Raw genomic sequence first — 13876 nt, 5'->3', positions numbered from 1 at the left:
TCTGCATGGCTTTTGCGCTTGTTTACATGTACACAGCGTATCTACTACTCGTTTTCCAAGCTTAAAATGGACCAGTTGCTATTGAAAAAGCACTTATATAAAAATGCATTTATCGCAACCATTACAAACCTGGGGCGAGAATGTTGATATTAGACAGAAGACCATTCACTCTAAAAAAAATACTTCGCCCATGGCCAACTGCGGGCCTTCAAAAAAGAGCGCTTCTTGCTCTGAAAAATTTTTAGAGGAGACCAATGTTTTGGGAAAATATTAGGTATCAGATGATCCGAATGCGCTAAATGAGTAACATAAACGTTGTTCGTGATTCATAATTGGTTTATGTGGCGATCGCAACTTTTATGCAATATGTATAATTCTGTTCTGTACTTGCAGTGCATTACATGTGTTGTGTGATATGGCTGTTTTAAATATCTGACTTTATGTATGCGTACGTGGACTGTGCTAATGCACAGAACTTTGCGACTCATGTACTGTTGGACTGTATATTTTTTATTCATCCAGTGTTCTACTGAGTGCCATATTTCGTGTCGCTATTCTCCCTTTCTACGCAAATTTATTTCCCATGCCAAGTGACAAGGAGTAGCCGGTGCCACCATAAAGGCGCTAACCTCTCCTAATATTCACTTCAATAAAAAAAAAATACGGTCGAGGCAGGAAGGTAGAAAAATGCTTCATTCATCGTTATAAATAAGTACTCTTGGTTTTAAATAGAATAAAATTCATATTTTTTGGTTTGTGTTTTCACAATTTCACAGCACGCATTCTACAGCTTGCGCGTGCAGTGAGCACTGGTAGACAGCAATCAATCGACGGCGCTACACAACGCTCGAACACCGTCGCTAGTCGCTCGGCTATCTCACTGCCGACAATGATCGTTCACGCTAAGTTAACGGCGACAAATCTTTGCGTTGAAGGCTTGCTCTGCAAATATTTTCTGTTGAGACACTCGTAAGTTTGTTTCATGCGCGCACACTTTTCTGATTTCTCCTGAGAATGGTTCTTTTGCCATCACTTCACCCCGTCCGACGAAAAGCGCAGCGACTCAGTACACGAACACACCCGCCGCTAACAGTAGGCACCAGTCTTTGGAAAACTTTTCTCGTCGTAACTTCACTCAGGAGCGAAATAAAACAACATGCAACAAACACGCAGGATGTGTGTTTGTAGCGGTCGCCGCGGGATCCTGTTTTCAGGTAAAGCGTAGCGCAGCGCCAGCGATGCTCGCTGCAATGTTCCTTGGCCGAATCACGGCTCAGAATAAACGCACGCGGCACAAATGCCGCATCGTAAGCTCGTAGTAATATTTCCGGCATGATAGTCCATCACAAACAGTTCTGTAATTCACTCTGACGAGGGGCTGAAGCACACAGCTGACGCGACCTCGCCCAGTTCGAAGCGCGGGTGGCCACATTCTCTGTCGGCGGACTCACCGGCCGTCCGGTTGATGACATTAGTCCAGAGTGCGCGCCCATTGGTGGGTGCTCGTGTGCCTCCGCCTCAGAGGAGTAAACGCCCCCTTTTTTCTAAAGTTGTATCCGACTATAATAATAATAATATTTGGGGTTTTACGTGCCAAAACCACTTTCTGATTATGAGGCACGCCGTAGTGGAGGACTCCGGAAATTTTGACCACCTGGGGTTCTTTAACGTGCGCCTAAATCTAAGCACACGGGTGTTTTCGCATTTCGCCGTATCCGACTATAGGTGGTGTTGGATTAGCTGCGCCAGTAATGACGCCGTTGCTCTCCGTCGCAGCGGAACGCGCGCGTAACCGTTTCCTTCTGGCTCCGAAATGGGTAGCCCATACATCACACGCGCTCCTTAGGAGCAGGCAGCTTTCGGTCAGCAGCGCCGCGAGCACAACCGAGAGCGATCTCGCCTAGCCGTGCCGATGCTGCTGCTTGTGCACAAGAACAGGCTCGTGCAGCCGAGCGCAAGCAGCAATTGCGTACCGAGAAATCCGGCAGCCTACCAAGCCGTCGTTTAATAAACCGTCGGGATTAACCCAGCGATAAACACCGGGACCGCACGTTCCCGCTTCGCTGGTTAACCATGTGTACAGAGTGCTTGGGTGGTGATTTTTTTAGAAATTGCCTGTTGCAGGTAACATAATTCTAGTCCCTCAGCAAAATTATTGAGAGAGGCGGACATTACGCGCGAGATCGAAACAGATATTTTAAAAGTTATTTCTTATTACCTTCTTAAAATAATTACTTTACAGCACATTGGGAAGGCGGGAGATGGAAATTCAAGACGATGAACAAAACGAAAACAAGGTAATAGCGGGAGCCAACGTTTCGACAAGTGGACTTGTCGCCTTGAAAAAGAGAAGTCCACTTGTCGAAATATTGGCTCCCGCTTTTACCTTGTTCTCGTTTTGCTCATCGTTTTACAGTCCAATGTAATTTGCGACTTGTAGCCGGTCAGTTCACTAGGCGTATCTACTTAGTGGAACCAATTTACAGAATGACACTAGTTTGGAGATATGCACCAACAAACTCGCCGTAAAAATGCACCGTGTTTTCAGTTCTTTTTTTATCAAAAAGCTCGTTTATGCACTGAAGCTCAAAAGTAACTGGAACGCCCATGTATTTCGTCCCACACTTTCGGAAATAATATCTCGATATGGTGGCATCCTGGAGATTTATTTCAAGTGTATACGTCTTGCAAGCTCACCAGCTATAGTTCGTAAATTGCAATACGAATTACTAAGTTAATTAAATGAATCATTTAAGAAATGAATTACTGTATTTCTGTTATCAGGTGAATATGTGTTTCGATTTATCGTGATAGTAATGTCCGCCCTTGAATTATCCAGTTCAAGGAGAAGAATTATGCTATCTGCCACAAGCGATTTTTAAAAATAGCGGGAAAATTATAAATGATCACCCCGTATATGAATGCTGTGGCCCATTTGAAGTGTTTTTCTTCGACGTCAAACGCTCTTGTTCTCATATTGTTGTGTTTGTTGTACTCCTTCTTGCTCGCATATCGGCAGCAGCTTCACGTCAGTATTTTTGTTTCTGTTATTTTTCGGGGTACGTACTGGCCCCTCATAATTCCGAATCCAGCTCGTTAGAATTAACTGCGCTGTGTATTTCTCCCATCGCAGGAAAATTCGAGGAGCTCAACTCGCGCTTTTAAATTGCATAGAAACTCCAGGCGAGTTTTCGCCGTCATCGTCGCTGTCGGCGTTGCCGTGAGGTTCCCTATACAATCCAAGTGCGATAAGATCTTATCGCGCTCCGCGCGACTTATGCTGCGGCTGAGAGAGAAAAGGAGTGCGTGTGAAGGTGAAGACGAGAAGATGGTAGCTTGAGGCGCGCCTAATGTTGAAGGCCACGTGGTAAGGCACGCGCAAAGCGCGGGAGGTGAGCGGTCGTGGTTAGCCCGGCCGTGGCTGATTACGGCTGTCCGCGTATGTGGCTGAGCACGTACACCGCCGGTGCCCCGTCTTGGAGGCAAGCTTCGGCGGGTGCAAAGTTTGGGCGGGACGAGATGATTGCTGGCTGCATGTATGCTTTCTTCGCGCGCGCCTATTGCTGGAGGTCGCGTAATCTCAAGTTTTGGAGACGCGTTAAAGCGAGAGTCAGCACAAAGCGTTCGCGACCCTTTGTTTGCTCTCATCACGCCAGCGTTGTGACAGCGAGTGTTCGTGGTCATTTAGTGAGATCTGTTTATGTTTGCCTTTGCGCACGTGACACTGTACTAGTTAAGTTAATTAGTAAGTGAAAGTTTTCTGCAATTCGTACGGTCGATTGAACTACGAACCTTACTTTGCGTAGTTGTATAATACTTTGCTATCACAATCAATGCTTCGCCTTTCGGGCGAAACTGCGACATCTTTGGTTTTGCGTTCGGCTTGAGTCGGCAATGTTGCTCATTTTGCGCACTGGGATTTTGCGCGCTGCAGCTCCCTTCTACCCTTTCGGGTACCCGGCCTACCCGCCAATGTTCCCACCATGGATGCGGCCTCCCTCGCCGTCCCTATCGCAGCACTCGCTGCCAATGGGCGACGAGTCAGGCGAGCGGCTGCACCGGCCCCACCACCGCAAGCACAAGAAGAGCCTGAGTAAAGCCGCGTCCCGGCGCCAGTCCTCACAGGACCTGTCCTCCGAGGAGGAGAATGACAGGGACAGCCCGTCTCTGGACGAGCGCTCTTCCAGAGGTGCGCCCTTGTGGCCCGTGGCCTTCCTTTTTCCTTTCTTCTGTTATACATGGGTTTCTTTGGAGATATCTAGGTAGAAAGCCCCTAGGTACTCCATTTCTTTATCTTATAGAGCAGAAATAATAATAATGAGATTAGGGCTGTTCGCATAGGGAACTTTGTGAATAGAATTGAATCCGAATATTTCAGAAAAATTACGAACGAATATCGAATGGAATATGTATATATATATATATATATATATATATATATATATATATATATATATATATATATATAATGAAAAAGTTTTCCTTTCTTAATCGACCTTAAATATGTAGTTTGCGCGGAGTCCGTTTCATAAAAATTCAATTGCCATCACGACCCTCCGAAAGTGTATCGCCAGCGAAGCTGTTAGAAGACCACTCAAATGCCGTCGATGGCGATATGAATTGTTTTTTTTTTGTTCTGCGTAGTCTTAGCACGACACCGTTGTTGAGCATTACGATTTTGCACTCTTCTACGCGCATCGTATTCACGCTGCTCTTCGGGAGTCTTTGCGTGGTCTTCCCATAGCGGTCTTGCACTGAACTGAATGACTTGCTAGGCAGCTTTACCTTTTATATATGAAGTTTGGTGACATCACTCACCGATTCGTATGCTGCTGTTGCCCCTTTTCCACCGGAGCAGTTTATGCAACCGTAATCTTTACCGGGAAACACACGCGGAGAGAAGGAACAGGCGCCTTAACATCCATCATATGGTCTTGACGCTTGTTTTTTGCTTTTCGTTATTGAGATGAATACTGAAGTGTGTGTTGTATGCCTGATTCCAAAGGATTCTCTCCACCTTGCGGGTTTCCGCAGAACTACTACGTCAAACACTTGCCTTTGCTTCGTGTTGTCGACAAATTCGACTTCGCCTTGCCATCTGCTAGCCGCCTGATCAGCTCAGATGCTAGAGCGGCTGCCCCGGAATGGCGATCGTCCCGGGTTCGAGTCCCGGACGAATTTTTCTTTAACTATGAAGCTTTTCTTTCGAGGAATCCGTATGGGTTTCCCTTGTAGCAATTGCTACGTACGGGTGGACGTCTGATTTTCCCTTTATTCATTACTTCTCTCCACCTTCTGGGTTTCCGCAGAACTACTACGTCAGATTCCAAAGGACATACGCTCTTTTTATTTCAGTTCAATTTATTTGTCCCTGTCGGACACGAAAATTCCTGACCAACTATAGGCTAACAGCTTCACTGTAAAGAAAAAATAAACAAAGAAATGAGGCTTATATAATTATATGCAACAGCACATGTATGTAATATCTTTCGTAATTACAGGTCCGCACAACTGAAGAGCTTGTAAATGAGAAACAAGTGTTTATGTGGAGCACCATGCATGAGAATGACAGTAATGATATAAGGAAACATGTTACCAGGTGCACGCAGCGTTCGCTGAAAGAGGGAGGTGGGATGATACAGCAACGCGCATTGTTTTGAAGGGATGTGAACATGCTGGGACAGGCCAAATAATAAATCGGAATACGCTCTTTATACAGGCTCCCTAAAAGCGAGCCCTCCTTATTGAGTGACTGAATATTATTGGGCAGAAGTTATCTGCCCTGTACGTTCGCTCAGGAACTGGTGCCCCTGCGCAACAACCGCAGCTGTGTTGCAAAGGCATCATTCGGAACAGTCCTCACATTCATCGTTGTGAATAAATAAGCAAAATAATTAGTTATATGAATAATTAACTAATTGATCAATCAAATAATTAATGAATCACTATAAAAGTATTAAAGATAAAAACGCCGCAACGGAGAGTTCACCTGACGTCTGTTCATGCCGCTAACCGAACAATATATGCAGTTTGTAGTCCTCATCCCTTTGTGCAAGAGTCCACCGTGTGCTAAATGGACGGTAGGCCAAACACACAACTCAGTTCAAGTTCAATCCTCAATAAGGAGTGTTAGCGCGTAACTTCACACATAACTGTAAATCGCTAATCATCGCAAACGCTGATGTCACTCGGTATACACCAGTCTCTTAAGAATGTGGTTGGTTTTCACTCTAGATGACTTTGATTCGGCAGGGAATGGCATCTAAGAATAAGTTTGCGTATAGGATACGCCGCTCCACTTCTCCTCACTGCTGTTAGGGCTATGAAATTGAGAACGTCTGCCACGTTCTACTTGAGTGCCCAAAATGCACCGTAGAAAGAACGTTAACGAAAACAATTCACCGACGATTACGATACTCTCTAATGTGAAACTTGAGCGCAGCTCTATACGTGTATTCATTTTGCGATACATTGGCTGGCGCGGACAATCTGTCCCGTGCGACACGTTGCAAACGGAGCGAAGTGTGGCACGACTGCCTCTCTAATTGGGAGATCGCGAGAGATTCATAGCAGCCACCGCAGACAGATCTCCGCTCACGCAGCGCTTTGTTTCCATAGAGACGACGCACGCGCTACTCTGGCAATATCTCGTAGCCATCGTTTCCGCAGAGCCCGTCTTGCGCGACCCTACGCTTTTCTTCTCACGCATTCGCCATACCCGCCTCCTCCGCTTTCCTCATCGCGCTCTCTTCGCCGTCGCCATCTTCCATCTTTCGCTGCGCTCCACGTTCGCTCTTTCATCCTTCGCTGTGCTCCTTCACTAGGATACGAGGACACAGACGCTCGCCGCAGGAACGGGCGCCTAAGAGCTGCGCTCTAAAGAAAGGTGACTCGCCATCCCGGAACTGCGAAAGTGGATGTCCAGCAGAGCTGTCGAAAACCACCACTATACAACTGCTGAGGGGGATATGCAGTGCTCTATTGCTTCAGAGTAATGGTATTTTAGACAAATGGTAAAAATTGGAGTAATGGTAATCTTGACAGCACGCCGCCGCCCATAGCGGTGCTGTAAAACGTTGAAATCGGTTGCTACGCTGGTTCTTTTACATACGAAAGGCTAGGGACGTCACTCTCCACGTCGCAAGCTGGCGTCGTCGCTGCAGCTTACGCAGCTGTAATACTTACCGGAACACGTTTGCGAGGAGCGCTACGTGCTTGGCATTGTTAGCAGGAGCGCCTTATCATCAATTATGTGGTTCGGGTGTTTGTTTTGTGCTTGTTCTTTATTGAAACGTATGCTGTTGTGTATGCTGTATGCGTGATTCCAAAGAATATTCAGTTCGACTCATTTTGTTGAATGCTTGAAGCCTCGGCCTTAGGAGGGTAAGAGCCACTGCTCCTGACCCAGCACTGCCGCCAGGATCGGCCCACATTTTTGCAAACAGACGCGGGCACAAAAAAGCCGACCTAGGGGCTAACAGCTTCGCTGTAAAACATAAGTAGCATTGGAAAAGCGTCATTTTACGATAGAGTAATTACTTGAACCGTGGTCGGCCTGGCCTCCCTTTCGATCCGCCGCCAATTGAAAGTGGCACCCAGCGCATGTTCGTTTCCCTTTATCCTTATATATTATTATTTCTGTCTGCACAGTTCTTCCTCTGCATAATCCCTACGAAGAAAGGAGTGTCATGTTGACACGTTATATAGAAGCTGGCGCTAGTGCTTCAAGGCGACAAACGCCACAAAGGCTTCTTTTTGTACTCTACGATCTTTGAGTCGACAGCTTTCCTGGCAAAGAAAAGAAACACAGTATCGGCAGTAAGTTCATGAAACGGCCGTCCTCGGTTATTGATAAATTCAGGTTTGCATTAGGTCGCGTTTCAACCCACGTGAAAAGAATTAAATCTTTAGTATAGAGGCAAGTCTGCTGCACCTTGCCAGTCGCAGGAGTGCTACAATTTAAATCCAGATGTACGTCATTGCCGTGTTGCACAATAGCCAGCTTGCCCAACATCCAAACGATAGATTGTTTCGTGTAGAACGTCCACTCATATTCTTTTGCTAACCACACGTGCCGCGGGCAGCGCCTGTCCGTCATCAGGCGCCGGTCTCTCCGGCTTTCTCCTCTTTGGTGACGAACTTCTTTCTTTCTCATCTTGTTCCTCGGGCAGATCGTGGGAGTCATTCGAGTGAGAAGGCAAAGAGCCGAGGCCGCACACCTTCCAGTCGAGACCGGGAAGAGGTCAAGGCACCGGACAAGGCCGAGACTCACGAGACCGCCACCGAGAGGGAACATTCCGAAGCCATCAGGAAGCAACAGGCACGCCTCCTCGCGGTTGCGAACCAGGCTGACAAGCAGCGGGCCCAAACATCCGATGAACAGTCCGCGGTAGAACAAGCGGCGCCCAATGCCTCCACAGAGTCGCAGCCCAAATGGGATCCGACGAAGCCTTGGCGCTGCCAGCACTGTACCTTCATCAACGAGGCCGGTTCGCGCATTTGTCTCATCTGCTGCAAGACAACGTTTCGCGAAGAGTCTCCGGCTCCTGTTTCTGACGACGAGGAGCGTCAGAAGAAGAGAGCTGGATTTCAGGACACGCTGGCGGACAAGGAGATCGAGGTGTCTACCACCAAGAGCGACGCCGATCCTCCTAGCAGCGAGTTAGCCCCTGCTGAGCCCAAGCCCGAGGCCAAGCTGTGTCCCGACACCGACAACGACAACCAGGTGAACTTCACGGACGAGTTTATTAAGGAGCAGCAAGAGGTGGAGAAGGTGAGCGGGACGTGTCGTGGACCGCAGCTGTCGCAAAGGAGTATGCTCAATAATCCTCTTTATTAAATAAGTACTAGCAGTCGCAGCAAAGCAGCATTAGCAACAGCAGCGGCAATAGTAGTAGTAGTATTGGTAGTATTAGTATTAGTAATAGTAATAATACTACTACTACTAGTAGTAGTAGTAGTACTACTACCACTACTAGTAGTAGTAATAATAGTAGTCGTAGCAGTAGTAGTGGTAGTCGTCACGCTCGGTCGTCGTGGGATGGATTTTCTTAGTTGAGCCAGGAGTTGCAGAAATAGATTGGCAGTTAAAGGGCCGGTGGTCAATTTCGGAAGGCTGTATAGGCCTTCAAAAATCAATGGGAACATTTGAGATTCTTTACAAAATGCGGATATATTGTTCATCCGCTACAGGTGCACTAAAGACAGCTGTTCAACAGTATCTTTAGCGCAAGAAACCGCTGAACATTTCTGCCTAAAACTTTGCACATATATGCGTGAAATCTTGCACGCTTGGAATAACATGTTGAATGTGCCTCTATAGGCTCAAACGTATGAATTTGTGAGCGTTAATTGTAAGCGCTGGTTCGGTCAACGCCGACGCGCGCGCGACAGCTGTGGTTCGCCGCGTCGCGTCTAGACAGTGAGTGAGAAGGGTACAGGAGCAATGCACCCCGATTGAGTTACACAGACATCAGAAACGCCTCTTTGCTGGGAAAATGCTGGGAGGATTTTACCATAAGCGTGCCAGGTGCGGCAGCCTCCTCTTTTAGAACTTAACTGCGCTAGGGTTTTTTTAGTCGTAATTCTACAAAGCTCGCACATGCCTGCCGCGTTATTTGGCCTCTGTTGACTGGCACGTATATAGGGCACTCTTTTAATGTTGTCATTGTTACTCAACGTACATCTGGTTATGTCACAATAGAAGAACCCTCTAGAAAAAACAAGCTGTGCTTCGCACTCAGGTTTTCTTCAGTCGTCATTAAGAGCCACCAGAGAACGACACAGCTTTGTCGACTAGTTCCGGAATACGTCCTGCCAGCGAAATAGCTTGGCAGACATCTTGTTGCGGACCTTGAGTTCAACAGGAGTCCGACTTGTTTGTTTTGATCTTGTTTTTCTTTTAGGCCAATTATGCCCCGGCATCTTTTTTTTTTTGCACCAATTACTTGTGCCGGAAGGCCTGAGGCGCTCCACTAAACATGCGCGCCTCTAGTATATCGATGGAAATAAGTTTCCTGATGTACTGCAAGAATGAACAAGTCATGATGATCGGAACGCGCTATATTTTTTCCATATTTCATTTAAAGCACGAGAGGATTAACACACAGCAACATACAGTTAGCTTACATAGCCTCGGCGCCGAATGGGTGCGCGCGGTGCCGTTTGCCACTACATAGGACACTAAATGGCCCTAATGCACTACAAAAAATAAATGAGAAGGCTCAGGTCACGTCTTGCCGCTCAGTCGCATGCGTACTTGCCAAGTTAAGAAATACACTTTTAGAGAGCATTCAGAAGACTGCGGCTAACTCACAGTGGTGGCTTAGTGGCTATGGCGTTCCGCATCTGGCCACTCGGTCGCGTGTTCGATTCCTAGCTGTGGTGGTCGGATGACAATTGAGTCGGCATGCAAGAACACTCGCGCACATTGCTAAGGAAGCAGGCTAATGAAGCCTATATGGGGTCAAAATTCTGCCAGAGATCTATAATACGGCGTAATTCAAAGCCCGTGTGTTGCTTCTGGACGTTAAGCCCGTGATTTCTAAAGATTGGGCTTACCTTTTCAAAAAAATGTTTTTAGATGCTCATTGCTTTCAAAACACTTGCAGATTACAATCACTCACGCTCTTCACCTGTGTTGTACAAATGAGCCGGAAGGTTTGAAATGTGTGGTCAACTGGTCGAAGTAACGGATGAATAAATATCGGTCCTCGATGACGTGGTAAGTCTTTATTTTGATAGCTGCTAAGTGCTGGTTGTTCGCAATTTGACTGAATTTAGGTTACCAGAAAAGAAGTGTTGGGAGGGGGGGTGGCAGAAGCCGTGGATTTATGGTGGGTGCGAGTTGAGTAGCATAATTTCACTACTGACGTTCCAGTTTGACGCGTTCCGTGTTAATACAAAGAAAATCTTGAACAGGAACGGCCGCACTTGTCCACAGAGAACGAGCATCTGGCATCTTGTTCTTACTATCGACACCGTACTGACGTTTTGTTTATTTTCTCAAACGACACGCAGGAAATTCGCCGGCGCCTCGAAATCCAGATGCGTATAGACGAAGAAAACCGTCGTATAGAGAGCGCCGGTGTGGTGCACGAAAGACCAACAGTGCAGCATTTCCAAGGAGATGCCGCAGAGACGGAAAGCTCCAGCATGACACCACAGCAAGCCATGGCACTCGGCGCCGAAGCAGGGTCGTCGCCTTCCGCCAACGTAAATGCGATCGCCACAGGGGTGCAAGCAGCTTCTAGTTACCAATCAAACGTCCAACAGTGTCACTCGTCGAGCCAGACCATGTCAATGGGCAGCGAGCACAGTCCGGCCACGAGTGACTCTTTGCCGCCGGACACGACATCGGGAGTGACTATGCAGAGTGTGCGACCCAAAGTTTTGTATAAGGCGTCGGTAGCTACAGACACTGAGGACTTCACGGATCCTTCAACGTCGTCGCCGCTGTCGGATGCCCAGCAGGACAGGCAGGAGCGCCGCCGGGTTTTTGCCGAGGCAAAGGCGCAGTCCCTGGACCATTCCCGGCCAGCATTCCTGCAACCAAAGGGCGCACAAGCGGTCCCCAGGGGCACGCGCATCGGTAACCTGATCAGGTGCGCAGTGTAGGCGCTTCAGGCTGCCGTCCTGATTTTGCGTATATTGAACTAATTTTGCACTGAACCATTAACAACTGCTTACCTACTCAGTTTTTTCGCTTCCGGAAAGCTAAGTGCTTCTGCACTAACTGCGCTACGCAAGGCAAAATTTAATGCTGAAATAACTGCAAACTTTCCGCCTCAATTGTCCAAAATATCATCTTAAGATCTGTCTTCATAAGAGGATGAGTCGTTCATAGTACAGCAGTTCATAGTACACGAACTTCCCGTAAACAGCTACAGCAACACTGTCGCGAGTTCTGAATGTTACGAGTACATAGTAAAGTGTATGCATGTATTTTTCTCGCTTAACACAGGGAAGAAAAAACGCCGGTCTTCTAAGACCAAGTTTTATCAAAATCACAAGGAACAGATGAGTGGCGAACGAAATGTAAATAGCGGCATCCCCGATATTATGGCACTTTAGAAGCGGGACAAAAGAGAGAACGTACAGTACGGGTTCACTGCAATATTAGGGCCGAGCACTGGCCTGCTGCTGAAACTGCGCTCGCACGCCTCGTGCAAGGACCCTCTCGAAGACGTCTCTGCAAAACACGGAACCAGAGGGCCGCCTGTACCGCAGCCACAGTCGGTCCTCCCTGCACAGCGATATGTCGGACGCGTCGCCGGTGCGCAGGGGCATCGCTCGGCACGGCTCGCTGGCGGAGTTCGACCGCCCGTTTGGCCTGGAGAGCAACAGGAAGGACGACGACGCGTCCTCACTTGTCGGCGCCACATCCAGTAGCTACATCTCGGAGGTACGTGCTCGGCCGGTTTTCCTTTGGCGTGCGTGATTCCACACTGTGGTTACAGGTATTCGTTTTGAGAAGATCGACTTAATCTGTAGATCTGTTTGAATTTAGGAACGGGCTAGAGAAAAAAAAAAGCAACAGCACCAGGTCTTCGTTTTGCTGAAATGTCTACAAAGAATCACCACCGTTGCTGGCAGCCAGACCACAAGCCAACAGGATCGACGCTCTGCAGACACTGGGCAGCTTGATGCGTTGGTGCATGTAAAGAGAAAACTTTACCTATGTATGTGTATATAGGCAGCTTTACAAGTAGAGTAGTGCAGCACCTGAATGAAGGAACTCGCGTGGTGTTATTCGGTAATACACGAATGGAACTTACTGTTGAATGTCCAGAAGCGGCTATTGGCCACGAAAGCTTCGGCTAACTACCGCATGCGTATAAGCACATTGCGGCGCTTTATCACTACTGGATGTAATATTTCGGAAGATAATGCTCCAACTGAGCCCAGCTTGTGCTTGTCAGCAGAAACAGAAGCGGCATAAGCAGCGCACCAAATGAAAAGCAGCGGCTGCGCGTTTTATGTGTTGAAATGAGTTAATGCTTCAACGAGCAGTATTGTTTTTCTGTCTCACGGTCTCTCTTTCTTGACGGGTTTGAAGTAATCTGAGACTGAGTGCACATATATGAATATTCCTGAAAAGTGCCTTGTTTAATTTGTTCCCATTAGAGTTGCGTCAAGTTTTCAGCAAAGGAGCCGCAGATATGCGTTAGAAATACCGCCAGGACCAGTTTAATAGCATCAGTATTATTGCGAATGAGTTGTGCAGGTCACGGAAATATGTCCGATTGTTTCCGATGCAGAAATGATGGTTTACTGCGGCGTTTGCTTGCGATAATCTCGAAATGTCTTTCTAAAATAATAGCTCGATTCCCCACGTCATGTGAAGGTGCTAGCGATGGAAACTTTCTAGTATGAGCATTCTACGGCATGATGTGTATATATGGTGTCCCACGTAACTTGAGCCAAACTTTGAAAATACAGTAATGCCACGTTGCTGCACGGAATCAAGGTGATGTTTCCCCTGAGAGAATCCCGCTAATACATGCAAAGTGCCTGGAGCGGCCTGTCGCGCGGCAATTTTTCGTGTAATAGCGGGCTTCTCTCATGCTTGGAAAAGCACTTTTACGTAGCCCATATTGAGCCTCAGAAAGCTACATCGGGAGTTTTTCATGCTGCTCTACAATTTTCTCATTGACACTTTTCATCTAATTATAACATTTGAGAAGACGATAAATAATTAAGAATAATTATGCAATTAGGCAGAATGCAAAAATCTAATTTGAGTATCTCCAAGCGATGGCAAACAACGTTGCCTCGGTTCTGTCCAGCTGCGGGGCATTTGCATATTTCTAAGTGTTTGGCTAAAGTTACGTGGGACGCTCGGTATGTGACGTGTGCTGCTGTTGATGACATCCGT

The 13876-nt window shown here is 47.3% G+C and overlaps 1 protein-coding gene across 3 annotated transcripts in view; it reads left to right on the top strand.

Moving 5' to 3' along the window:
- LOC142564583 (uncharacterized) overlaps positions 1-13876 on the top strand; it is a 219690-nt gene that overhangs the window by 155196 nt on the left and 50618 nt on the right. Inside the window, exons 8-11 of one of the 3 annotated variants that reach the window (XM_075675649.1) lie at positions 3935-4189; positions 8172-8725; positions 11020-11603; positions 12172-12403. In XM_075675649.1, the coding sequence (XP_075531764.1) occupies positions 3935-4189; positions 8172-8725; positions 11020-11603; positions 12172-12403 (1625 nt within the window). Of the gene's footprint in view, positions 1-3934; positions 4190-8171; positions 8774-11019; positions 11604-12171; positions 12404-13876 lie in introns of all 3 variants that reach the window. The other 2 variants (XM_075675653.1, XM_075675642.1) reach the window with 2 other exon arrangements.

Source organism: Dermacentor variabilis, chromosome 1 (assembly GCF_050947875.1).
Source record: "Dermacentor variabilis isolate Ectoservices chromosome 1, ASM5094787v1, whole genome shotgun sequence".
Lineage (NCBI taxonomy): Eukaryota > Metazoa > Arthropoda > Arachnida > Ixodida > Ixodidae > Dermacentor > Dermacentor variabilis.
The sequence above is the reverse complement of the archived record's forward strand: the minus strand, read 5'-3'. Positions and strand labels throughout refer to the sequence as shown.